We start from the raw sequence: 26777 nt of genomic DNA, 5'->3' as shown, positions 1-26777 counted from the left end.
AATGGATGACGGTGATAACGGGGCCTGATGATGGTGGTAGAGGTGATGACTCTGATAGGATGGAGTAATGAAATAAGTTGAATTGTGGAGTTTTGGGGAAGAGTCGGGTGGGTGGATAATAATAAAATGAGGTGGGCTGAGTATTAATTTCTAATCTTTATTTTAAGACCGTTTCTATTTGAATAGCCCCTGCCCCTGTATATATATTTTTTTTCATATTAGTTTCAACAGTACTACTCTGAGTCCCCTCCCCGGTTAACGTGTGAGTGTGCAATTTCCCAAACGCCTATCCGTGGGTGTTGAAGTAAAGTTATTATGGCCTCATTTCTCCGCTCCATTCTGTCCTTACCATCCTCTCTCCGCCAGACCCACAAACCCAACCCCAAACCCACCTTCACAATCCACTGCGGCCCACGCGACAAACGCGGTCCCCTCGTCAAGGGCCGCATCCTCAGCATCGAAGCAATCCAAGCCGTCCAATCCCTCAAACGCTCCCCTCAAAACGACGCCGTTCTTTCTCGCCTCCTCAAATCTGACTTAATCGCCGCCTTCAACGAGCTTCTCCGACAAGACCAGACTGAATTAGCTGTCAAGGTGTTCTCCGCTATTCGATCAGAGTTGTGGTACACTACTGACTTGTCAATGTACGCTAGTTTAGTCTCCGCATTGGGTCGGAAAGGAAAGAGAGAGGAGATTGACCGGTTAATACGTGGTTTGAGTGAAGAGGAATTGGGTAGTGATGACAAGAGACTGGTTTTGTTGATTAAAGCTGTGGTTAATGCTGGAAGAGTGGATTCAACAGTTAGGATTTATCGGTTGATGAGGAGTGGTGGGTGGGGACCCAGCTGTGCTGCGGATGACTATGTGGTTAGGGTTTTAATTAATGGCTTGAGAAGATTGGGGGAGGAGAGTGTGGCTAACGAGGTGTTTAGAGAGTTCGGGACACCCTAATGTTTAATATAGGCTCCGCACTCTAGTACAACTCTATTCCAATTTTCTTTATAACGTACGTTTGCAAAATCAGTGATACAATTAGTCGGAGAGCTTATGTTTGAAAACAATTGTTCTATACAAATAGTCCTTTTAGATATCCACACTATTTTGAAATATGTGTTTTGTGCTTTTTGATTGATGAATTGTAATAGATTATAGATGTTGCAAGTTTGATATAAATCTTGTACAATCCTAACATGTATGTTTACTTTAGGCACTCTAATTCATTTTAACTGTGGATGATATGCTACATGTTTTGAGCATTTTGATTCAGAAATATTTATAGAGTTTACAAGCTTGATAATAACACTTGTATAATTTTTAATGATTTGTAGATATACACTTACTTTTATTAGTTGTACGGGTATAAAAGGTATGTTTTTCTTAAATATATATATACATATTTACAGTATATTTGAAAGCAGAGAGTGAGTATTTTCTCTACAATTCGAAATCACTTACAAATACATAAATTGTTTGTGTTTATGTGTACAAATTACATGGTTAAGGAGGATTATTCTGTTGCTTAAATTTTCACCATTTTTATCTCTCAATGGAAATGGTCTACCCCCCTTGTAAATAGCTTTTGTTGTCTAATTCTGAATGCCCTACTTTGTCTCCACATTTCCTTCTTTATTGTCTCTTTACTCCACATCTTTTACTTGAGCTTGTATTGCATCCCTTTTGGTGTTTATTACAAAACTCATTTTCTTACATTCATGATCAACAGATATATTGTTCCTCCAATGGCTTTCAATAAATTGTCAATGCTGATGGTGATGGCAGCCATATTTTACAACTCAGTCTCTGCAGATCCTGATTTGCTTCAAGATGTTTGCGTGGCTGATCTGACCTCTAGTATGTATCTTCACAAACACGTACTTTAAAATATTAGGATGTGTCACCTCACCTCTCTCTCTGATTTATGATGTGCTAACTCCATTCATATGACCTCCCTTTGGTTAAAGATTCTCCAATTTGTCACTATAATGTTGCTAATTATTATGTCAACTCCATTCTGTCACCTCTATGTGATTCAAGATTTTCTGATTAGTCACTACCTTTTATGTATACGCCATACTGAAACTACTATACATTGTTAATATGAAATTGATAAAGTGATATTTAGTGTGATTACCTTCTACAGTTTATGTGGTAAGACTCAGGGTGAGGTGCGGATACTACGATTCAAGCTTATGATATAAGTATATTCTAATATGATGATACACAGACTAATTAGATTTTCTTAACATGGCCTGAGATGTTTTTTTTATCGGTATCAAAGAATTGCTTGCCTAAATGCCTTGCTTAAGTTGACTCTATCTAGGATTATGTAACCCCGGCCTTTAAAAAAAAAGAATTTTCTGATCTTCAAATAGTAGAAGTGTTAGAATGACGATAAAAGGTTTATTATTTGATTTGTCCATGTTATAAAGCTACAGCTGTTTGAATTGTAACAAACCATTTTTTGCGTATAAAATAGGTATCAAGGTGAATGGATACCCGTGCAGAGAGCCATTCACAGCCGAGGATTTCTTCTTTGCGGGCTTGGCTGCTCCAGGAGTTATCAACACCACAATGGGTGCAGTGGTGACTCCAGCCAGTGTTCAGAAGCTCCCTGGACTCAATGCTCTTGGTATTTCCATGGCACGCATTGACTATACAGGTGGCGGTCTAAACCCGCCCCACCTCCACCCTCGGGCCTCTGAACTTGCATATGTGCTTGAAGGCGAATTGGAGATGGGATTCGTTACCACAAGAGATGTACTCATCTCCAAGGTCATGAAGAAAGGTGAACTGTTTGTGTTCCCAAAAGGACTAGTCCATTACCAGAAGAACAATAAGAAGGAACCTGCAGCTCTTCTTGTGGCATTTAATAGTCAGTTCCCTGGAACGCAGCCCATTGCGCCCACCTTGTTTGGCGCTACCCCGCCTGTGCCAGATAATGTGTTGAGTATGGCATTCCAAGTTGACCAACCGGTGGTGACAAATATAAAAGGAAAGTTTGCTAAGAAATAGAACCGATCTCATGTAAGAGGTCATGTTATTTCTAATTTTCTTTCCGGAGATTTTTATTCATTGTTATATAGAAATATTCTTGATACACTAGCAATAATATGTAATACATAAGATTTTCGCCTTGGTTCTTGGACTTTTTCCAGAGATTTACATAAAGTTTATACTAAGATGGGTGCAAATATATTAGGGCAAGACTAATATCTACAAGAAATAAATTATCATCACTGTTACAAGTGAAACAACGTTCTTTTCTTATTTTTTTGAGCTTGCAGTCAAGATCAAGACACAATAATCATTATAATCACATCTCTCTTGAAATTTTGTATGACCAGTGAAAGATTTGTGCTTATACCAATCTATGTATATACCTACCATTTTCTTTTATATAAGAAAAACAGCTTGCACCAAATTTTACATGACAAAAAAATGCTCACATGTAATATAGAGCAAGTAGCCTCTAGTTAATTTTTTCAAGCACTGAGACAATTGGATTTGTAACCAGTGGACATCTGCAGAGAGAAACTACGTTTCGTAGACTGTGAAGACTTTGAAGGAATCAATCACAGTGTTCAATTTGTCTTTCATCTTCCCCCATCTCCTCTCGTTGGCTCCCGTTGTCACAGTATAGAGCTTTCCTGCATGAGAGAGTTGGTGCCAATGATATGTAATTAAAGTTTATACAAAATGTGAAGCTTCGAGATAGAAGATGCTCGCTGACAAGTATTACGGTAGAACATCACTCGAGAATTGAGAACTAACATCACTAGAGAATTGAGGACTAATTACTGGAACTACAAGAGCAACTAAAGTAATGAATATAAACTTTTTAACCAGTCAGTGATCCACCCAATTATTGTAACCTACTTCCTGTGTATTCTGCCTCTGTAACATAGTCCCACTTTGAATTTGTGTTGTAGGAGTGGAGGACGTGTTTTAAGGAAACCAATACCTAATGTTACGGCTTAGAGCACTCCCATAACCTCTTTATTTAGGCTCTTAACTCAAAAAATAAAGAAGACCAAAATTTGGTCCTAAATGATGTGACATTGATGATTTGGCAATTTGGTATGTTTTTATTGATGGAATTTATGTGAATACCCATTATTATTATTAATTGATTTGTAGCCAATCAGACCACGACACGTGGCATTTGGATCCATTTTGGGTACCAATTTGGGACATCTAGAATTATTCCTAAAAAAAAGACTCCAGTCTTTTGTTCAACAGGATTGAAGGTGTCCTCTAGTAGTTCTAGAGAACAGGAACTCCTAAATACATTTGTTTATACTGCTACGTGCTCAGAGAAAAAGGTCCTTCGCTTTCAATCAGAAGTTAATATAATTATCAGGATACACAAAATTGACATGCTCCACTTTGTTGTTATTAGTCATTTTTTGGGTCAAGTGTATCTCTGTGGAAAAATAGCTCACGATATCCAAACAAGGTGTTCAAAAGGCTTCAGCGGGAACTTATTCATGAATAGTCTTCTGAAGGAAATAAACTTCTGATTATGGGGACAGACACACACCCGCTACTCTCCAGTAAACAGAAAATTAAATAAGTTACCGTTTCCAATACAGATTGCACTAAGAGCGTGGCGAGTAAAGTTTGGAGCTTTGGCAACAAACTCGAACGTGTAGTAAGTTTTTCCATCAACGTCATGCTGTAACATGAAGAGGATAATGCAACAGAGTCAAGGGTTTGTACAGATATATAAAAGCACCTATTGGAATATAAAACACAAAACGTTGTTTATCAGTAGTACACAAATATAACCCTAACATTACAATTGCTCTCGGGTGTCTTTGCTTAACTTTGCTCTTGATCTCTCTTGTAAAAACTCAATCTCTGAAGCTTAGCTTTAGCTTTGAAATTATAAAATTCAATTTGACTATAGTTCTGTTTTTATTTCTTACATTGTTAATTAGTCAAAATAACTTTAGCAAACTAAGTTTTTTAATGATGTTTCAGGAAGCTATGATGCTTGTACAGGGTTTTATACCAACTTTTGCTTTGTCCAGGTTGTATCTGAGCAAGTCTACAAAACTTTTTAATATTTTTGAGTATGTTTACAACACTTTTAAAGGTCAGAATTCATTTCCTCAACTTTTTAATGATTAAATCAGCCTAGTTAGATCACCCTCACTTAAAATCCTGCCTCCACCACTGTATGTACAGATGTTTAAAATTCACCTAGTGGATTATGGGAGCACCATTACGTATTCAAATTGCGGCTATTTTACTGCTATCATAATTATCCACCTAACCACAAGCATTAGAACTATCATGTCTGAAGAAATTAAAACAAAGCAGAGGGCGGGGGAGACAAAGAGACAGAGGGGGAGGGAGGGAGAAGCGGAGAGGGGAAGGAATTTTTAACTATTTTAGGTATCATGGTGTACCATCTAGGGATAAAATTGTAAATAACTATGCTATTCACATGAAATGTAATTTAGCAAAAAAAAATGTCCTTGCAAGACATTAGAATCAACCATAATTCACTTTTAATTTCATAAGATAACTGCATAAAGAAGTTTATTTAGTAAGTTCACCTCTGCTGCGTCAATTAGTTGTGTCTTCTGTGACGGAGGAGCTAAGACCCTTTTTATTAGAGCTTCAGAAACCTATACATAATGGATCATTCATGATAAATTTATGGCTAAAATAAAAGATCAGACATCCTTGCTTCAGATACAGTGATAATGGTTAAATCTTATTGATACTTGCAATTAGAATGGAAACGAAAAGTAGGAGGTACAGTTTACATCTCGAGGCGAGCCAAGGTCATGAACGTCCTCTTTGCTAGTTGGGAATACATTTACACTGACATTTTCCAGTGGTTCAATAACATCTTTGAATACTTTGTCTTGTCCTTCAATGACTATTTCCTGCTCATATAAAGGAAAAGATGATAAAGATCAAATGATGAAAAAGTAAGGGTAGTACAACAAAGACCCGATCCGAAGACCAACTATTTATGGGCACGCTGAAAGGTTAAGTAGCCGAATAGACCATAAACTTGCTAAGTTTCAGCGGTATTAAAAATAACATTGTAGTAACAACTACCTGCCACCCAAATGGATAGACAAAGGAATACCCATCCTTCTTATCTGTAACTCCTAAAAACCCCTTCTTCGTTTCTGCAGCAACTGAGCCATATCAAGGGGTTGTCTTAGAAAATCAGCTATTATCATATGCATTCTTGAGTGATTTTAATACAAATAAATAAGTTTGCATTAGGAGAGTCATGTTACAACTGAACTTTTTAATGGAAGAGAGATTCATACATGAAATTGTTTGGTCCGACAGCAACATCCAAGGGGCTGCTATTGTCCCAACAGCAAGCAATTGACGCCTTCCAGGCTTATCTAAAGGAAATAATCCAATGGTAATAGATCCCACAAAGAAACACTAATAGTGCTTTGATAAATTGATTTGTTATAAGCTAACGAGGATACACTGGTATGTCTGTTTGCTGATTGGAGTAAATAGGAATCCTCACAAAGAGTGAAATAATGAACTAAAGCTAAGTGGTACATCATATATGAATCCACAATCATAATGCTGATTTTCTTGTAACTTTTCATTATACCCGTTAATCATACACCAATTTTAACATCAATACTCAATCATATATATCACAAGCATGGTAAGCACAATATGAATTATATCACAACCAGTAAAGCCCATAATTCATATAAAAGACAAGCGCGCGCGCACACACCTAGTGAATGAAGAAGCCATCTTTCTCCTTGTTCATCATTTGTAGAAGTGCATTCATCAACAGAAGCATGCACAATCCCTCTAAGCTTCCTCTGTTGGCATTCTTTGGGTGATTTTTTGAACCCAGAAAAGGTAAAAGAATGGTTAGCAAGAATGGAGGGTCTATAATCAAAAAATGGGAACTTTGTAGCAGTGAGAGACTGGATTGTTACTTCCATTACAGTTTAGTATGGATGTCTTAAAATTGTTGAGGGACTACTGTAAGTTTAGTTGGGGAGCATGATAATATATATGGTAGAAAAGTATGTGGTTTGTATTTCAAGTCTTTTTCTTAGATAGGATAAAGCAAACTAGTATGTATGTGTCGTTCTTGGTTTTGGTCTTGTCATTTATGCAGTGTTGTGTCTCGCATTTTCTTCTAGTATAAATTTTTATTAATAATTCGCGGCTTTTCTTGTACGCTAGTAAACTACACAAATTTTATATGTTTATCACATATTATCTTAGTGCCTGTAGATTTTATTAAAAAAAAACAATATTATTTTCTTACAAATTTTGAAGTGTCAGCAAACATAACAAAACAAGTATAATCAGCAAAGCTCGCAGCCTGTGACAATACTAGCAAAACAAAAGTATATATCAAGTGGATTAGCAAATTTAAAGACGAATGTGATCTATGAAGAATAAATTTAACTTTGCTGATGAATTCATACAAGATAACTTTGGTTCCCATGCAATTGTCATTTTGTCATGGGGTCAGAACAAAACATCTCAGCAGAACATTCATAAGTAACGAGTCTCATCAACATGTTGATCTTCTTTGGTCAGAATCAAACAACACTATATAGAAAGTAATATATAGTTCTAACTTCCACTGCGATATGCTTTCCGAAGACCTTTATTTGTGCCAAATCCGGGCCTTTCTATTTTACAGACAATTCAAAGAAAAGCCTTAAACATCATCGCAGTGTGCATATAAAAAAACTATCGTCTCCTCACCCCCCATAAGTGAAGTATTTAAATGTTTGCTGCGTGCTTGCAGTTGAGAAAGGATACATTTAACCTTCTTTTGAGTGATAAACGAAAAGGTGAGAGAACTCAACTAGTACTGGTATTGCTGCCAAACTGATTCTGAAGGTCCTGGAATGATACTGTGGCAGAACCCCTTCGCTTAGGCTGTTGTTGAGAGGAGTGTTCCCTCCACCCGGTCATGTATATAATCTATGACCACATTTAAAAAAAAAAATCATTTAAGAGCTTGCACATGAATCAAATCAACAAAGCTTATGTCACCCCAATTCTTTGCTTCACCAATAGTGTGCGTGTGCACACAAAAAAAAACAGTTGAACTTCTCTTTCTAGATTTTCGCAGTCAATCACAGTATTCTTCAATCAACTGACCAACAGAGGAACTGGTAGTTAGTACAAGATTCACCTGATAGGTAGCTGGGATAGTGCCATCTTCTGCTGCAAACATCGACTCATAAACAGCTGCAGTAGCCAGAGCTGTTTCTCTCTTCAAGATCTAGATATTGTGAAACCAAAAAAAAACAAGGTAACATATATAACGCAAGTACTTAAATATCAAGATTGAAATGAAGCTATAAATTTAACAATGGAATACCTTGTGTCTTTGTACCAAAGCATTAGTTTCACCCATTGCACGCAGGTGCTCTATCAAGTCCAGAGCTAGACAACAAGCAAATTAAAAGGCAGCGGCCATGGGGAAAGCATAGTTAGACTTGCATCAAGATAACTAATAAAAACCACACACGGGTTGCATGCTCAGATAACATTTTACCTTCATGCATTGAAATGACATTCAATCTAAAAAATCATAAAATACTATTAATGACTAAGTATGACAGTATCTTCGACTCTGAAGTCAAGTTTAGGCACTTTAAGTACGGGAGACCCACTCTTGTACAGACTACATATCATACAGCAAGAAAGCTGTGACAGTTCCCCTTTTATGCATATGTGATTTAATAGCAACCTTCGGAATATCTTAAACTCCAAAGTTGAGTTCAGGCACCAAAACTATGGAACACTTGCTACATACTCTTATTGCTCAAGTGAATTGAAATTTAATACTTACTTTACCAATGATTGTATTGTCATGGCCAGAACCAGTAGAAAAAAGGACTCGGATTCTCTCAAGGAGATAAAGCATATAGAAGTATATATTTTAAGTTTCAGACAGGAATGCTTTCTACCGATATACAACAATTTGATGTCCAAGATGAGCCTATTTCCTGAAATTGTTATATGGTTACAAATTTATTGTTATATTTGTTAATTAAAGCGTCTTAAGTATACACACTTGCAAGATACAGGGCAACCGCTCACCACTTTTATATCGAACCGTATATTCATCCATATCAACGCCTGGAAGCGTGAAGCCTGCCCTTGTCAAAAGATTTCCAGCATCACGGACCTATGACAAATCCAAAAATTACTAGGAAACCAGCCAGAAAAGTAATAGGAACTGTATTCTGTACACATGATAGCAAACATTTTCTCACTATTCATTCACACAATAGGAAACTCTTAGTACTCATTAGTTTTGACCTAACGGATATATATATATATGTGTGTGTGTGTGTGTGTGTGTGTGTGTGTTTTAGCTAGTCGGTTAATTGGTAGAAATAAAATCTACCACATGTTTTGTTAGAAGCTACAAGGTGCCTACACATTTATACACCTATCATGCTTATGAAGATAAATAAGAACGCATCTTTATACGCATAGAAGAAAATTGTTGTTTTACAACAAGCAATTATATAAACAATTATTGCAAAATTTTATATTTAAAACAGATTTAGTGTCCAATCTCTTTATAAAAAACAGAGGTTGAGGAAAATGTAGGTACTTGTGCAAGTGGTGATACTCGTGGACTGATACCCCCTTCCCGCTCCATCTGTGCTATGGTGCATGCTATTCTTAGCTCTCTACAAGGAAACCATAAAATATTAAGGCACGTGCATTGTATTCTCGACAAGACATCTGAAAAAAAATTGATACCAACTTCAACGTTTCTCCACCCATAATGGCTGCCAGAAATAATCCATCAGGCTTCAGTGCTAATCTACTCTGTCACAAGTAAAACTTTACACGTGAGCATCTTCATCTATGGAATTAAAAGATTTCTTTAAACGTCACACATACCTGAATCATGGCTCCAGGAAGATCATTTGTCCAATGAAGTCCCAAGCAACTTATTACAAGATCTACAGAACTTCACACATACGGGGATACTTTAGAATAGATAATAAGCATTTCGATATAATGGTCATGTATCAAAATAGAACATATAGAAAGTTACTTTGCAGACCTTTCTTTTATAGGCAAAAACTCTTCATCACCAACAATGTAGGATGTTTCAATGTTATAGTTGTATTCATCGTGCTCAGTAGCTTGACATGATTTCAACATGTCATATGATGTATCCATCATGATCAGCTTTTCAATGCCACCTAAAATAAAGATAAGACATCTCATTACATATCAATTGACTATTTTATTCTAAACAAACTTATCATCAAAGTTCTTTGCCAGAACGATCCGTAGCAATACTTTGCTAATTTAAGTAACAAATACACTAAAATGCTTGAAATGTTCATACATAGTCGTCTGCCAATTAATTATAATTACCAAATATACTAAAATGCTTGAAATATGTATGTACAATCGTCTGCCAATAATTTATAGGAATTAACAGTAAAACATACAACGATACAAGCTAACGTCACATGCGTGTCTAGAAGCTAGAAATAATTCTTTTATTTAAACGCTTGAGGTGATAGAAAACATATTTCTATCCTTTTATATGTTATATGTTGCAAAGCTTTCACGCTTGCTGGGACTTGCTTGACTAAATATCAGAAATTCTTTCTTTATCTTCACCAAGTATTCTTGTATGGATTGTTTGTAAACTACTTAACTCTTCTATCTTAATCATGACATCTTGGTTATGCCACCTTTATATCCTCCATATTGCTCAACATCCCCGATTGGTTTGCAGCTTCACATCGTTGTTCAGATTAGATTCATGAATAATATAAACAGTACATTCAGTGCAGTTGTACTGTTATCATGGTTATTTACTAGCTCTCGAATGTGAAGGCATAAATGTAAAAGAAACTGAATCGGGTGCTTACCACGGCCACGTAGCAAACGCCTAATGGCTCCCGAGGAACCACCCAAACATAGTGCTGTAGGAAATGTCTTTTTGCAATCCTAAAAGAGCAAGAACAGAGTTTTAAAAATAATAACTGATGAAAACATTGGAATGACATCAAAAGACTTTCAAAGCGGCCTAAATAATATTTATTATGGAAAAACCAAATTAATAATTAGATGAAATTCTATCCTAAAATAGTGAAATGCACATAGGCTCCCAAAAAGCATGACTGGTGCAAATTGTTTGTAGTTTATCAACAGTTGATTTTTGTGGTACTCTGACAAGATCCCTCTTTCCACAGTTAAAATCCACAAACGTAGACCTGACAAAGAAAATTGCTTTTGGAACAGTCTAACTTAGCTCAAGCTGGAACTTGAAGACATTTTGGTAATTTGGAAGATAATCACATTTATATATCGAATTTATAACAGATTAATTGTTTTTGAATAATCTTTTTTAGACTAGGGATTTCCCTATTTTTCTTCAGCGCGTGACATCACTTCCTGTTACAGTGAGGATCACTGCTCTATCTTATTAACTTTTCGGAAACGATCTGGGATACTGGTGTGGTGTCTCTGATTGCAAACACACTTCTATAACAAAAAACCATAATTAAAGATGCACAATAAGTGCGTGCATTAGGAAGCAAGTAACATAAAAAGTAGATAAGCAGCACTTGTAGCCAATGTGACAATAATGACAATAAATAAATCATTGACAGTCATAACAAAAAGATTGTACAAGGTGTCCTGGTTGTATTCACTTATTTTATTGACGACAGATTATGCTTAGATTCCTTGCTTTAAATCTGGTAATGTGTATGTATCCAATATGCAAGAGAACTGTGAATTTGTTCTTATAACTGCCTATTCAATTTGGTTTAAAGAAAATTACTGGTTTGCTCCTATGAATCCTGCACAATGGTTTTTTCCACAAATATTGAGATTTTGGTTGTTTTTTAAGTTCTAACCACAAATGAGTTGTTTGACAAAATATATTATTGGGTTTACTTCTATGGTGTTTGCATGATAGTTCCTTCTTCTGCTGTTGCTTCTTTTGGTCTTCTTCTGCTTCCCTGCTGTACAATGGTGTTCCCGTTGCAGCTAACTACCCTGCGATTCTAGGGTGTTTGTATTTAGAATCCAATTGTCTAACTGATTACCTAAGATGTTCAGTCCTGGATTAGTATGATTTTGATTAAAAAAAGGAAAGCTATCTGGGTACAGGGAGGCTGTAAATGCTTCTGGGGCACCCAAGACAAACAAATCGAGGTTAAAAAGGGATTCAAGCAGACTGTGTTTCGTGTTGCAGCAATGATGGAAGTCAATTTAGGCTGTTTACACTCCTGGTCTTTGGAAAAGGAACTTTTAACTCTTTCTCCAGGTCTGCCCCACATGTTGTGGCAGAAACATGATGACTTCCCAAGATAACCGGGATATCCAACCACCAACCACCAACCACTGATTTAGCTGTTCATGGATCAAGAAGCAGCATACCCATGAAATACACTTGAACACGCATGAGCATGCATTGCATTTCGAACAACTGCAGAAACAGGACATTTTAACTAGAGTCTTACAAGGCTTTATTCCTATTGGAGGCTCTTCAAAGGAGTCCTGTGGCCGGCTAGGCCACCCAAGCATTATTTAGTCAAATCATGCCTTCAATGTTTATATTTATCTATGCCTGTCATTGAACTATTGAGGTTGCTCTGCCCTATATCCAGACTATGTATCATTTGAACTATTGAGGGTTATTCCGCCCTTCTTAGTTTACGTATTCCTAAGTTAAACTAGGCTTTATTTTTTACTAATCCTGTAGCTTCTAAGGGCTTAGGTTTTAACTCTATGTCTCCTTTGCGACCTGTGTTTACGCCTAATACGGCTTTGCCCATTCTATGATATATGCTATTTAGCTAAAAAAATGAGAGGTCTTGCATCTGTTTTAGTTGCACTACAGTTTGTTTGATACATCACAAAATGAAAGGGAATGTATCAAGTATAATTCAGAAATTCACAACCTCTAATCGATCCAGAATATTCTCAGCCACAGTATCAACCAACGTATCCTTTGGGCTCATCAACCATGCAGCCCTATCACGCTGCCAATAAAGAGCTAGCATTACAATAAAGAATGTGAAAAAGACAAATTCACTAATATCAAGTAGACAACTTAAATTAACAAATAAGCTACTGCCAAAGATTAGACGCGACATTGAAGAGGATGGAAAATGTACAAACTAAGCTGTACCAATTATCATCTACAGGATACCATTAATTGAGATTAGGGTTGTCACGTACTAAGTGCATTAGTTCAAGAATGTCAGGCTTTAGTTATGTACAAAATAGGATATAAAAAATGAAATAGCTACCAGTAAGAGCATTCACATCCCATTCCCCATTTATCCGCAATCCCCATAATTTAGGGAATTTATGAAATTTAGCTCAAATATCATCCTACATCCGATTCCTCATTTTAGAGAAAATTTTAGGGGCAAATATTTGAGTCCCCATATTTGGGGACTTGTTATTCATTCCCCATTATATATTTTATAGAAGTTTAAGAGTAAAAGTACAGTGAGAAATAATAAAATAATAGTTAAGAGTTAAAGTTGTGAAAAAAGGTGGGAGAAAAAATTAATAAAAAAGAATATAAATATGGGGATGGGGATTGAGATGTAGGTAAATAAAATATGAGAATTTTTTTAGGAAATTACTATTTTTATTATGTTTTTGGGGATGGGGATGCCATTAAGAATGCTCTAACTAGTTGTTTAACAAGAAAGGATCAACAGATTTGTGTATTGACCAAAAACATAAATGTGTAGAAAAAGCAAATCTCCATGGATTATCAAGACTTCTTCAACTCAAAACACTAATGTCCGGAAAAGTGACACATCACAAAGATTATACATCACTAATTACATTACTAACACAAGTAAACTAAACATTATAAATTAGTAGTAACTAAAGATCATAACAGGACATCAATAACTAGGCATCATACAAACACATTAACAAAGATAACCGAGAAAACACCCCAACAAAATAATACATGAATTAAAGAAACCTGTTTGCGTTTGAGATGTCGATCAAAGATTTTAACTTTGGATTGAGAAGGCCCATCTGTACAAAATGATCTTCTCAGTAGTAAAGTTCCTCCCTTTCTTAACATTTCAAGATTGTGTATATATCTTATTTGTCTTGGCTTAAAAAGATTGTACAAATCTAAAAGATATTCATTGTGTTACATACACACATGTATATAAACATAGGTTTTTGTATAAACCCCCCTTTCAATCATCTACAATTCAGCTGAGAATGAATTGAACAGCTTACCACAGTTATGTTAACACTTTACCAGGGTAATAATGTTTTGTTGGAAAGACCTGCTAATATACAACAGAAGGGGAGGGTCTGTAGCAACTTTTTGCTATTAACGGGTTGTTAACAAAAAGTTTAACGGCAGTTGGATGGGGATTAACGGGTGAGATTGTATCCGGACCGCGGAAATTTTCAGCGGTTGGCGTGGACGGACCGCGAAAAATCCGCGGTTGGGTATTATTCCCTTATCCCAGCATCCCAACAGCAGCTCATTTCATTACAAAAACCACCAAAATTTTCAAGAAAAATTCTACTCTCTCCAAGTTTACATTTTAGGCGATTTTGGGGCATTTTCATCAAGAAATTCAAGTAGTTTTGTCAATTGAAGGTATATTTCTTTTCTTAAATTTCACATTTTCATGGCGGATAAATTATTTGCTCGTATGTTTCGTCATAAACGTCAAAATGAAAAAAAAGAGTCTATTGATCACAGCTTACATCTTGACGATTTAAATACTAGTGAAGAACCTAAAACTCCTGTATATGTTGAAGATGATGATTTTGTTGATAGAAATGAGGAATTTATTAATTTAGATGAGGATTTGGTTGATGTTGAAGATGAAAATGATTAAAATGAGGTTGTAAACGAGGTCGAAAATGATAGTGATAATGTTGAGGGTGAGGAGGAAGATGAAGATGATAATGTAGAGGATGCAAATTTGTATGAAAATGTTGATGGGGGGTTCCATATTTGAATCAAATTTTTCAAAGTGTGGATGAGGCTGGTTATTTTTTTAGGGATTATGCTTTACGAAATGGATTTGCTATTAAAATTCAAGCTAACCATCGTGTTAGGTCCCAATGTGTTTGTAGAAGGGGGGTTGAATACAAACAGTACCGAATAATCGAATTAAATGCGGAAATAAAAAATGTGAAACAAAATTCAAGTTAAATAAAAATATTATTAAACTTGAAAGGTGTTACAACAACTGTATCGATTACAAGGAATTAATCTCAAATTAATTATCACAAATCTAGAATAACTTCGACATGAATTTTTTCTATTTTTGTAATAAAAAGATTCAAATGCTAAACGCAATTTGAGATTAAGTTCTAGGGATTTTGATCCGCTAGATTGTTACACAAGAACAAGATAAAGATTTCTAGTTGATTGGATTTAACTTTACAATCTAGAAATTGATCTTGAATTAAGCAGATGAAAAATGGAATGTTTCAGAGGCGGCTGCTTTTTCTTTCTGTGTTCTTGTTTTTTGTTCTGTCTTGGATTGGATGATAATTTCTTTCTGCTGCTTCTCTATCTTTTTAATTCATTCAACAGAATTGAATTGCACTGGAATGACAATCCTACAGCTGGCAAGACTTTCGGTAGGACAATGGATTAAACTAGCAAGACAATCTGACTGAACTACAATGACTTTCGGTATGACTATTGATTGTCATACCGATTGTCATATTAGTTCAAACCAGATTGTCTTACTGAATAAATAACATATTTTAATCTAATAATAATTCTGATAAGACAATCAACTGAATTAGCATGACTTTCGGTATGACTATTGATTGTCATACCGATTGTCATACTAATACAATCAGTTGTTTTGTTGAATTAATAACAGATTTTAAATCAATTAAAATTCTGAAAAACCTTAATATTAATTCTGAATTAATTAATCAATTAATTCAATTAATCAATAAATTAATCTTTGCAGATATAATTTATTTTCTTAATTAAATTATATGACTTAATTAATTAATAGAGAATTAATACTAACCCTGAGCAGCAACCAATCTTCTGAATATCTTCTGAAAATCACTGAGAATTATGAATCAATTCCACCACTTCAACGTTGACACTCGATGTACTGTCTGGTTCATGAGTGACTAACTTCCGTGACGTTTCTTCATGTCTTGACTTTGATACTTTGATTTTCTTCAGATTAAATCCTTGTAATTAATGATACTCTGACGAGATCTCTATCACTTGATTAAATCCACACTCTTGATTTATATCACTGAGGCATGATCAATTTCTTGAACTTCTTCCAGTGAATTAATTCCTCAAGTCTGTAGATGAACCTTGTTTCTGAATCCTTTGACAGATATTACTTTGCGAGATCTCTTTGACGGTAGATCCACTATTTACTTATTACATTCTTATTTGAGTTGAGTTGAATCCTCGAATATACAAATAGGCTATGACATATGACTTACAATCTCCCCCTATTTGTTTGTTAGACAATAACACACAAATACCTAGAGGATAACTCAACTAACAAATAAGAAAAAGATATAAAAAGAAATGCAAAGTAAATAGTAGAAAAGTTCTGGACTAGATTTAACATTTTCCAGATTCCAAGTAGATGTTCCTCTAGACTGAACATATCTTCAAGTAGTTCCATCTTCATTTGTACAACCACATTTCCTGTTGAGAAGCCCATATCTCTCTTGCTTCTCCCCCTATGAGAATCAACTGATTAAAGAAGATCACCTTCATTTACCACCTCTCCCGTACAATAGGATCCGCAGATAAAAACCAATGGTACTCCCCTTTTGAAAACAGCTTCTTCCCTTACTAGAAAATCACCTTGTGTTTACCACCTCTCCCGTACAATAGGATCCGTAGTTACAAACAACAATGGTGTGGTGTAGTGTACATGTAATAACCCCAATTTTGGAGAAATTTTGAAACCCTTATGAATAGTGTTTTTGCTGAACGAGAAAACTTTTCATGCCACGCTATGTAGGGGTTCTGTTATTGATCTTATGGGATATTATTAGTACTCTATGTGGTATATAAGTGTATGTAAAGATCGTCAGAATCCAATTCCGAACACTTTGATTTTTCCCGGAAATCCACAAGATACGGAGAGAATTGAGTATAAGGTAACAGGATAAAAATGATTTAAATTAAAGGATTATAAGAGAGGATCATAGAAGGAATACAATATATTGAGAAAGGTTAAGGGAACCTAAGTAATAAGATCCCGGGTATGATCCCTCAAACGATAAACGAGAACGAAAGATAAGCGAACCGTAAAACAAATAAGTGACCAAGAGACAAGCTTGTACAAGAAGCCAGGGATTGTGACATCATCAAACCACAAGGTGTGGACAAGTGGGAGCATTATGATATGTGCAAGGTGACACAAGCATGACATGGGAAGGAAGGAGGTGTGGTGGCTTTTTAACCACACAAATTCAAGGGCAACAAGGTAATTAACTAAATCAAACACAAAAACAAGCCAACCAAGCCAAGCAAAATCATTTTCATCAAAATTAAAAAGAAACCAAGGCATGGTTCATCATGCTCTCGGCTTTTTACTATTGCAAATGGGCAAGAATTCAAAAACTCAAGATCCAAGCCTCCTAAATTGGTGAGTTAATTCCCTAATCATCTTCATGCTTAGTTAGGGCTATATCATGAGTTTAAGCCATTAATTCCTTCTCAATCTTCTTCATTTAATCAAAGAAGAAGACTATGAATAGTGTTTTCAAGTTTTTAACTTGAAGTTTTTCTTGTTTTCTTGAAGATCCAAGCATTCTTAAGACTTCTCAAAGCTTCTTAAGGCTTCTTAGCTCCTCCCACCACTTCAAGGAAGGTATACCATCTCCAAACCCTAGATTCCTATATATTATAAGATGATTTTGATTAGTAGGATGATATTGTAGCTTGTTGTTGTGATTAGAGTTTGGGATTTGAAATGGTAGTGAAATGGAATGGTAAATGTTGTGGTTTTGATTAAAAGAACTTAAGTATGATTAAAGTTAAGCTTAGGCATAAGTATGAATGATTAAATTGAATTGGTTGGGGTTGTTATGATGTGATGAGGATGGATGTTGGTTGTATGTTGGATTTGAGGTTGATTTGGAATGGTTTTGAATGGTTTAAAATATTGGAAATCGCGTAAACATAGCCGTCGTAACGTCCGATTTTCTTTGGACTGTTTTTGTGCATAGCATTAGGATCCGAGAACCCCCTGCTAGATTATGACCACTGCCATGTTTAGATAGCTCATGTTACGAGCTTCGTTTTGATATGTAGTTCGTTCGATTCCGATGCACGGTTTAGGAGAAACGACCGTTTCAAGTAACGGCGTTTCGCGAACGAAACTTTTCCCCTCGCCTTACTTTGAAACATAGGTTAAAGACCAATAAGGGTTAATTAATGTATGAAACATTTATGGTAAGTGTGTTAGGCAGTTGGTAAGACACTCGCGAAGGAATCGCTTTAAAACTCGTAAAGGTTAAATTATTAAAAATGGTGGAGCCGAGGGTACCCGAGTGACTTAAGCGAATCAGTGAGCGCAAAACAAGCGTTAGAGTCTAAGTTAGTTAAAGTATAGATTTACAAGTGATTTTGGTTTAATTCCAACTTACTTGTTGTTTATAGGTTACCAGACTCGTCCCGAGCCTTTTATCACCCCAAGTCGCTCAGGCAAGTTTTCTACCCGTTATAACTGTTGTTGTGATGAATATATGTATTTGCATTATCTTGCGATAGATGCATGTTGGTTAATTAGCAAATAATGCAATATATTGAAGCATGCTGCTATGGTATATATATATGCATGCCTGTTTCGCATTCTTTCCATATATATATCTGTTGGTTCAGTTGATAATACCTATGCTAGAGAATAGCGGTAACTTGCATATACCCTTAGTATAGGGACCCAAAGGTGAAAATATTTTCTAAAACCGGGAGTCGAGGATCCCGAGTAGATTTTGTATATATGGATATGGATATATATATTTATATATATATATATATTTATATATATATATATATGGTTATAGTTTTCCAAACTATTAATCGAATAAGGTTTATTCGATAACTTTAACTTTATTTTATTATTGAATATTATTTCGAATATTATTCGAAGGCGTATGACTCCTTTTATTTATTTATTGAATATTATTTGAATATTCATTCGAAGGCTTATGACTCTTTTATTTATTTATTGAATATTATTTGAATATTCATTCGAAGGCTTATGACTCTTTTATATTATTTATTGAATATTATTTGAATATTCATTCGAAGGCTTATGACTCAGTTTATATTATTTAATGAATATTATTTGAATATTCATTTGAGGATCTATGACTCCGATTATTTGCTGAGGTATATTCTTTATTTTATTAAAGAATAAGGTGTCAATAATCAAACTTATTTTTGATTATTCAAATAAAGATAATACTTTCATATAAGTATATCTTTGGTTATTTAATACTCGTTTCAAGTATAAGTTTTAATACTTCTACTTCAATTATTTTTATAAAGATTATTCTTTATGGGAATATTATTTAAATAATAATATTCAGTCATTTTCTAAATATTCTGGGGACTGATTTACTTCATTAAATCAGCTTTACTCCAAACACTCTATAAAGTGTTTTCGAGTCTTCAAACTGATTTTTAAAGTCAGAGCGGATCCCAAAACTCATTTTTATATTTAAGATCTTCCTTTTTAAGGGGATTTAAATACTCGCTCAAAACCTGGGGAATCCGGCTCTGTGGTGTATTTTATATTCGCAACGAGGTTGCAGGTTTGGTAAATGAATTGATTACTTGCCCAATGTTCGGGAAGTAAGCCCATCTAATTGAGTCGGCATAAGCGACAGGCCGGGGTACGGTCTATGAAAGTGTAAGTGGCTGGGTGGCAGTCCATCAACGCGTAAGAGGCCGGGTGGCGGTCCAGCACAAGGTCCTTATGTGGCCAGGGTGATGACCGGTGGGGGATTCATCCATCTACTAGTAGAAAAGGTTACTTATTGGTATCTTTGCCTGATCAGCAAGATATCTGGTTTATGCCAAAATTCTTTTTCTTTCCAAAATTCATTGGATGTTTCAAACTCTGTTCATACTTTACATAACAGAGGTTCCAGGAAATGTTTAAGAGATATATATATGTGGATATATATATATATCGGGACTAAATAAAGTATCTCGTAACTTTATTTCATTCAATAATATTTCAAAGATTGAATCTATTCAAAACTTGTCTTGTAGTCTCATCTATGTGATGAACTTTTGAAACTGATTATAACTTGAACGGTGGTAGTTCAAGTAGTATTGGGAAAGATATAAAGTATATTGGAGTATCTTGTAACTTCATTTTTTTTTAACTTATATCTAGTAAATGATTATCTTATGCATGACAAAGATTTTCAGAAAAACGTTGAGACAAGGTTAGATATATGAGATCACCTTGCAACGATATTTTTTATACAGTTATACACTGGGACTTTGTGTATATTATGCATGGAAGAGGACTTCCAATATTTTGAAAAGTATATATGTATATATACTGAATATTTTGCGACTTCATCGCATTAAGATATCAAACTTGGTTCATTTCTTTTGACCAAGACTTTCATGAGTATTATGAGTAGGCTCATATATTGTAAATCATTATACATATTATTTTGGTGGGCTTGCTGCTCACCCTTGCTTTATTTCTTCATCACACAACAACAGTTAGGAAAGATGGCCAGACTCCAGCAGACCCAGCGCAAGCGCGTGGGAAGCGTCCCGCGTCTTCCCGTTGATGTTGTAGCTGCTATAGCTGCAGAGGTAGATCTATTGTAGATCAGACTATCTACTTTTGAGAATCAATTATGTATAATTATAACTTGTGGCAGATAATGGCAATTAACTGTAAATTTATCAAGTAATCATTTTGGGTTGTAATAACTTTTAAATTGTGGATTCAAAGACTTGTACTTATTTAAATTTCATCTCTGAGACTATAACGGGTTGTGGTGTGTGTTAGTTTGGGGTCACATCATAAGGTTATTTATTATTAATTAAGTGAAGTGATATTGTGGAAAGAAAGACCGTGACGACCCGGATCCCCGACCCCGGATCTGGGGGTGTTACAGAAATGGTATCAGAGCTAAGCGTTATAAACCTCAGAGATGATGGGACGTTAAGATAATAAGTTAACTAAGATAATAAGAACTCTTGCCAAGTTCTTAGTCGGGCTACCTAACGTAGCACTGACAGTTAAAACCCTTATAGGAACCCTTATAAATATCGTGATAGGAGCGTAGTTCGTTATCGTATATGGTAGCGGGACTCCGAACCCTGAGGTTGAGGAGCAACATCGCGATGATATTTTATTACTAATTGGAGATCGGATTGTGGATCCGATAGAGTGTCCTAATGCAGGACCGAATGATGTTGATATTGAGGATTTAGCGGTTGAGGATGTTATCCTAGAAGGGATAGTTGTTGAGGAGGATCCCATGGAGGATCCTAACAGGATTGGATAAAGGACCACTGATGAATTGATGACCATGGTTTGGTCGACTACCAGAGGTAGGATTGGCCGGTCACTACCGGAGGTTCGTTCAAGTTGTAAAGATAGTAGCCCCTTTAACGCGGCTTACTCGTAAGACTGAGAAGTTCGAATGGACAGAGAAATGCGAGAACAGCTTTCAAGAACTGAAGCAGAGGTTGGTGATGGCCCTTATGCTGGCATTGCCGGATGGAAAAGGAGATTTTGTGAAGTGTAGTGACGCTTCGCACAAGGGCTTAGGGTGCGTGCTTATGCAGCACGGTAAGGTAATCGCGTACATGTCAAGACAATTAAGGTAATATGAAATTCAATATCCCCGCCCATGAGCTTAGGCTCGTGGCAATAGTTTTACCCTAAAGATTGGAGGCACTACTTGTATGGAGAGAAGTGCAAGATTTACACAAACCATAGGAGCTCTAGTACCTTTTTACATAGAAAGAGCTCAACATACGCCAGAGGAGGCGGTTAGAGCTAATCAAGAATTATGATTGGGAGATTCGTTATCATTCGGGGAAAGCCAATGTGGTGGCTGATGCCCTTAGTAAAAAGGAGAGACTCAAGATGATAATGACTTTGGGAGGGTTGATAAGAGATTTTGAAAAAAAAAAATGGAAATAGATATGAAGGTAACCGGAGCCGGTACCGAAAAGTTGTTTGAGATTGCAATACAGCCCGAATTATTGGAAAGGAACATATTGTGCCAGAAAAAGTGATGAATGAAGGCAGAGAGCCAACAAATAGATATAAGATTAATACCGAGAGAGATGATAAGGGAATAATGAGGTATTCCTATAGAATTTGGGTTCCGAAAGTTCAATAGCGTAAGGATGAGAACTTAGATGAGAGCCATAGTTTGAGGAATAAGATTTAGAGCAAACCCTGAACGTGATAGTCAGGGAGGTCGCCATCAAGATAGAAGGAACCCATGACATAATGGAGTGGAAAATGAGGATTTTAAATTAAAAGATGACCCCAATTATGGGGAGTAGGATGAAACATTTCATACTAAGGAAACAGAAAGTCGAGTAAGGAAAGGAGACCCGAGACGGTAATCCTATACGGCAATTCATGGACCTGTCTAAAAAGAACTTAGACTATTATCCCCAACCACCACCCTGAGGAGACAGTGCGGTGAGAAATTCTTTCAGGACCTTTAAGTCGCTAAGCTCTCAGAGTTCCATGGAACAAGCTGACCCAGCCGAGGCAAGAGCCTGGCTAAAGGAAATATAGGAATCATTTGAGATTCTAAATGATTGACGAATCTCAAAAGGACTGTTTTTGTCACCTACCCTCCCAAGAGAGAGACCACCCGCTGGTGAAAGGCCAAGGAAGGCACGGAGCAAGAGATTATAATAAACTGATTAAAGTTCAGCCAATTGTTTTCGGGAAAGTAATTCCCAAGGTTATGGAATAGTGTAAAAGCTTTAGAGCCAGAACAAAGGCAGACGAGTATGATGAATTATGAATCTAAGTTGTAAAAGTTATCAAGATTCGTTCTGAAGACACGAATCCAGAATGACGGGATGTTTGAAATCAATGCTTATGTTGTGTTGGTTCATGAAATAATGATAAGAGAAAGGAATATAAAGGCAAGAGAGTTTGAGGAATGATAAGGGAGTTGGGTATGAGGAAACCCTAAAGACTCGTAGAAATAGAAATAGAAGAGTATGTAATCGTCAGGATGAGGGTGATTCACCATGAGTTAAAATTGATGGTTGAAGGCATAAGAGTTATATATATTTTATCCCCTTTAAGTTGGGAGGATTCGAGGAAACCTTGAGGTAATTCGAAGGATAAATAATGAGACGCGGATAGACTGAGGAGACAAGAAAGTAAGAAATTAAGAAAATTGGATGAAGGAAGTGACCTTCAATAATGTGAAATGTAAGACCGGTGGCTCGATACCCAGAAAGGGAGGCGCCAGGTATGAGAGATATCCCAACATTGAGGTGACTGTTGAGATAAACAACGAAAGTAAATAAGGAATTATTAAGAAGAGGTTCACGTTGAACACGACCAATATCTTCCAGAACATCCTTGTTATCGTTACCAAATTAGGCAAGACAAGCGGATAACCGTTGCTATCTTTTGGAGGCCATATTGATTGACCCCATTTTGAATACAGATGTTATGGTGGAATTAGACATATACTATCAAGGTGGGAATGATTGAATAAGACACCCTTATCAAGGATATATGACTTGATTTATCCATGGAAGGATGCAGGTACCTTTTAAAGGTGGAATTAAGGATAGAACATCGGTAACTTAAAATGAATCCTAGGGGAATGCATAAAGGTTGGCATTTCACCCTTAATAGGGACAGTATGAGTTTTGACAGGATGAATTGGAAAGGGTTAAGGTAACAACAACCTTTAAGGATCAGTGGAGAATTTTTTTCAGAAGTATATAGACAATGGTTCTAGTAATAGTGAATGGTATTTTGATATGCCCTGTATCTAGGGAATACAGGAGGAACGATTGAAGGATAACCTTAGAGGTTTTACAAGGAGAAAGGTAATATTCAAAATTCTCAAGAATAAAAATGTTGATAAAAGAAAAATGACGTAATTATAATGATGCCAAGTGGGGCACGTGTTAAACCACGAGAAATTATGGATCGAACCAGTAATGGTCGAAATTGTTCAGGGTAATTAGGACTTAAGATAAAAAAAAAATGTTCTAAGTATGATTGAGAGTCAGTCTTGACAGTGATTAGCCTCTAAAGACTGAGGCAATAACTTATGGAAAAAAATGGTGATATTTTTTTTCCCATCTGATTTTAAGGAAAACATCTTCACTCAAGCAGTGATCGGAAATAAGGTAGAAAATTTATTTGGAGGTGGTTAAAATGACATTGACTGTAAGGAAATTTTACTATCAGGAAAGGCCAAAGAGGTGGCCGACACTTTAAAGGTAAGTGGATAATTATAGGCGCGTGTGCCAAAAGAATACAGTGATGATGGTTAAAAATGTGAAGGTTGAATTATGGTTTGGAAGATTGACATTCCTTCTGATGACTGTGCAATACCCAACCGTAATAGTAGTTGGTAAAGGTTTAATTCGTGTAATCGCCATGAACGGGCTATCTATCTTAGAAGGTCCTATCTTGAGATAAGCCAGGACCATGTTTCAAAAAGGACTAGACGAACCTTTGAGTTAAGTCTTCTATTTAAGGCATATGATTAAGAATGGTATTAACCTGCTATCGTTGCTTTGATTAAAACTCTTCTGCACTTTTATCTACTTCATGTCATGAAAGTACGTCAGAGTTTGGAGTGTTCTTCATGAATTGTGATTGGTGGTTATGTTAACTCCTTAAGAGAATTAGATACGAGATGTATGGACTCCGTATGGTTAGCTATTAAGACTTTATGGAAAATGAATGACTACAGTAGGTCAGTGGTGGACCATAGTAAGGCAGCAATGATTCTGCGAGTAATGAGCTGATTACAACCGTGAGAGTTGTATTGGAATGGGTGTTGAGATTGAGTACCACTAATCGGGTCGTGGTAGTGTATAAGTTATCATTGATAGACTAATTAAGTAGAGTATCTACCTATTGAATATTTATTCTTTCTTATCAATAGAGAGTCGTATTACTATACGAGGAAGGTTGCAGTGCAAGCATAGAATCCGAGTAACGGTGATATATAGAAGGAGGTCCCAGATTCGATTTTCGATGTCGAAGGAGTTTCAAAGGTGATTATGTATAAGCTCGAGGAAGAGCATGGGTCCATAGAATGATGGACGGAATGGCGAAAATATTTAGGCATGGGAAATACGATGCTATAATACTTGATGTTGATATAAATACGTTTATGTTTTGTTCTCCTATGACAAACCTCTATAGTTCAGAGGTAAGTTCCAAGCCAGATATTTTGTGGCAGTATATTTTTCGTATATACAATTCTCTTCAATTCCTTCTTTTCTCTTCTTTTCATTTCATGTAAGCTGAGAAGAACAACCCTTCCAGAAATGGGAGGTATTGCCGAATGACTATCTATCTGTGTGATAGAAGCCTAGTAGGATACCATCTATTGTTTAATTGCTTGTCAAGTACTAAAGGCTGGCCACCTTCTGTACTAACTATGCGATATAACAAGTGTTCATGATCATAGTGATCTCTCAACAAATTCCTTTACTTCTATATGATTGATCAACTTTGGGAAATAGAAACAGCTGAAAAAAAGAGAGTAATAAAGTTGTGGTAGCATTCGGAATGGAAACACATTCGTAATACTAAGGTTGACGTGGTTATTAAAAGGTTATAGAACGCTAGCGAGCAAAAGTATAACCAGTATAATATTAGGAACGGAAGGTAATAGCGATTACGAACTGGAAAAGAATGGGTATTAAGAAGCAAAAGCTATAATGCTAGAAGCTATAATGAGAGTCTGTGCAATAGACTTAAAAGAAATTGGAATGATCACATAACACGGATTGAGTTTTCTTACGACAATAGATCATATGTCAGTATTGAGATATCGCCTTATGAGATCCTTGAGGGAAGACAATGTCGATCTCCCTTATGTTAGGATGAAGTTGTAGAGCGCAAGATGCTCGGACCCGCAGTAGTCCAAAGGATCAAGGATATAATAGATCTAATCAGAGGACGGCTGGTAGTAACCCAAGATGGACATAAGAAGTATGTTGATTTGACACGAAAGGACAAAGAATAGGAAGTAGGGGACCTAGTGTTGTTAAAGGTATCCCCTTGGAAACCCTTGGAAAGGATTGATGAGATTCGGAAAGAAAGGAAAGCTAAGTCTACAATTTGTTGGACCCTTGGATATATTAAGACGTTGGGAAGTTAGCATATGAGCTAGCCCTACCCCCGAACCTGTAGCAAGTTCGTAACGTGTTTCACGTATCAATGTTAAGGAAGTGTAATTCAGATGCCAGATAAATAGAGGCATATGAGCGCATAGATATGCAACCCGACGTAACCTATATGGAGCAACCAGGAAGGGTTATAGAGTGAAAAGGAACAAGTGCTTAGGAGAAGGATTATCAAACTAGGCAGAGTTTGGTGGTAGAACCACAATGTGGGAAAATTGACTCGAGAGTTAGAAAGTGTAATGCTAAGCAAGTATCCCCATTTGTTTTCTATCTGATTCCGGGACGGAATCCTTTTAAGGAGGGGAGACTGTAATAACCCCAATTTTGGAGAAATTTTGAAACCCTTATGAATAGTGTTTTTGCTGAACGAGAA

At 36.1% G+C, this 26777-nt stretch overlaps 4 protein-coding genes across 5 annotated transcripts; 2 read left to right on the top strand and 2 right to left on the bottom strand.

The window, feature by feature from the left end:
* Positions 1-187: 187 nt before the first annotated feature.
* Positions 188-951, top strand: LOC141683892 (protein THYLAKOID ASSEMBLY 8, chloroplastic). The gene has a single exon (XM_074488684.1). It carries the CDS (start codon positions 316-318, stop codon positions 949-951), a length of 636 nt encoding a protein of 211 aa, XP_074344785.1. The 5' UTR covers positions 188-315.
* A 778-nt stretch (positions 952-1729) lies between these two features.
* Positions 1730-3141, top strand: LOC141683891 (germin-like protein subfamily 2 member 1). Its single transcript, XM_074488683.1, has 2 exons — positions 1730-1851; positions 2477-3141. Exons 1-2 carry the CDS (start codon positions 1740-1742, stop codon positions 3010-3012), a joined length of 648 nt encoding a protein of 215 aa, XP_074344784.1. The 5' UTR covers positions 1730-1739; the 3' UTR covers positions 3013-3141.
* Positions 3142-3214: 73 nt separating this feature from the next.
* Positions 3215-7081, bottom strand: LOC141683890 (psbP-like protein 1, chloroplastic). Its single transcript, XM_074488682.1, has 7 exons — positions 6737-7081; positions 6300-6380; positions 6079-6161; positions 5778-5900; positions 5565-5636; positions 4579-4675; positions 3215-3647 (listed from the first exon to the last, which is right to left on the bottom strand). Exons 1-7 carry the CDS (start codon positions 6951-6953, stop codon positions 3535-3537), a joined length of 786 nt encoding a protein of 261 aa, XP_074344783.1. The 5' UTR covers positions 6954-7081; the 3' UTR covers positions 3215-3534.
* A 277-nt stretch (positions 7082-7358) lies between these two features.
* Positions 7359-14488, bottom strand: LOC141683889 (putative methyltransferase At1g22800, mitochondrial). Of its 2 annotated transcripts, none has more exons than XM_074488680.1 (11): positions 13988-14469; positions 12939-13019; positions 10896-10974; positions 10070-10211; positions 9904-9973; positions 9764-9828; positions 9608-9686; positions 9085-9172; positions 8360-8424; positions 8171-8260; positions 7359-7956 (listed from the first exon to the last, which is right to left on the bottom strand). In XM_074488680.1, the coding sequence occupies exons 1-11, from the start codon at positions 14090-14092 to the stop codon at positions 7834-7836; spliced, it is 987 nt and encodes a 328-aa protein (XP_074344781.1). In that variant the 5' UTR covers positions 14093-14469; the 3' UTR covers positions 7359-7833. The 2 variants fall into 2 exon arrangements, with proteins under 2 accessions (XP_074344781.1, XP_074344782.1); XM_074488681.1 differs by lacking the exon at positions 7359-7956 and adding an exon at positions 8834-8990 and having other exon boundaries at positions 8191-8260; positions 13988-14488.
* Between the last annotated feature and the right edge of the window lie 12289 nt (positions 14489-26777).

Source organism: Apium graveolens, chromosome 9 (genome assembly GCF_009905375.1).
Source record: "Apium graveolens cultivar Ventura chromosome 9, ASM990537v1, whole genome shotgun sequence".
NCBI lineage: Eukaryota > Viridiplantae > Streptophyta > Magnoliopsida > Apiales > Apiaceae > Apium > Apium graveolens.
This window is presented reverse-complemented; position numbering and strand designations above follow the sequence as displayed.

What these genes read in the sequence shown, in the direction of transcription:
- LOC141683891 (XM_074488683.1), top strand. Translation starts at nt 1,740, where the DNA reads ATGGCTTTCAATAAATTGTCAATGCTGATGGTGATGGCAGCCATATTT. An exon ending in CGTGGCTGATCTGACCTCTA is followed by an intron (nt 1,852 to 2,476) that starts GTATGTATCTTC and finishes CGTATAAAATAG; the next exon opens with GTATCAAGGTGAATGGATAC.
- LOC141683890 (XM_074488682.1), bottom strand. Translation starts at nt 6,953, where the DNA reads ATGGAAGTAACAATCCAGTCTCTCACTGCTACAAAGTTCCCATTTTTT. An exon ending in ATGGCTTCTTCATTCACTAG is followed by an intron (nt 6,381 to 6,736) that starts GTGTGTGCGCGC and finishes TATTTCCTTTAG; the next exon opens with ATAAGCCTGGAAGGCGTCAA. An exon ending in GTCGGACCAAACAATTTCAT is followed by an intron (nt 6,162 to 6,299) that starts GTATGAATCTCT and finishes GATATGGCTCAG; the next exon opens with TTGCTGCAGAAACGAAGAAG.
- LOC141683889 (XM_074488680.1), bottom strand. Translation starts at nt 14,092, where the DNA reads ATGTTAAGAAAGGGAGGAACTTTACTACTGAGAAGATCATTTTGTACA. An exon ending in ATGGGTGGAGAAACGTTGAA is followed by an intron (nt 9,687 to 9,763) that starts GTTGGTATCAAT and finishes GTTTCCTTGTAG; the next exon opens with AGAGCTAAGAATAGCATGCA. An exon ending in CTATCCCAGCTACCTATCAG is followed by an intron (nt 7,957 to 8,170) that starts GTGAATCTTGTA and finishes ATGTGGTCATAG; the next exon opens with ATTATATACATGACCGGGTG.
- LOC141683892 (XM_074488684.1), top strand. Translation starts at nt 316, where the DNA reads ATGGCCTCATTTCTCCGCTCCATTCTGTCCTTACCATCCTCTCTCCGC.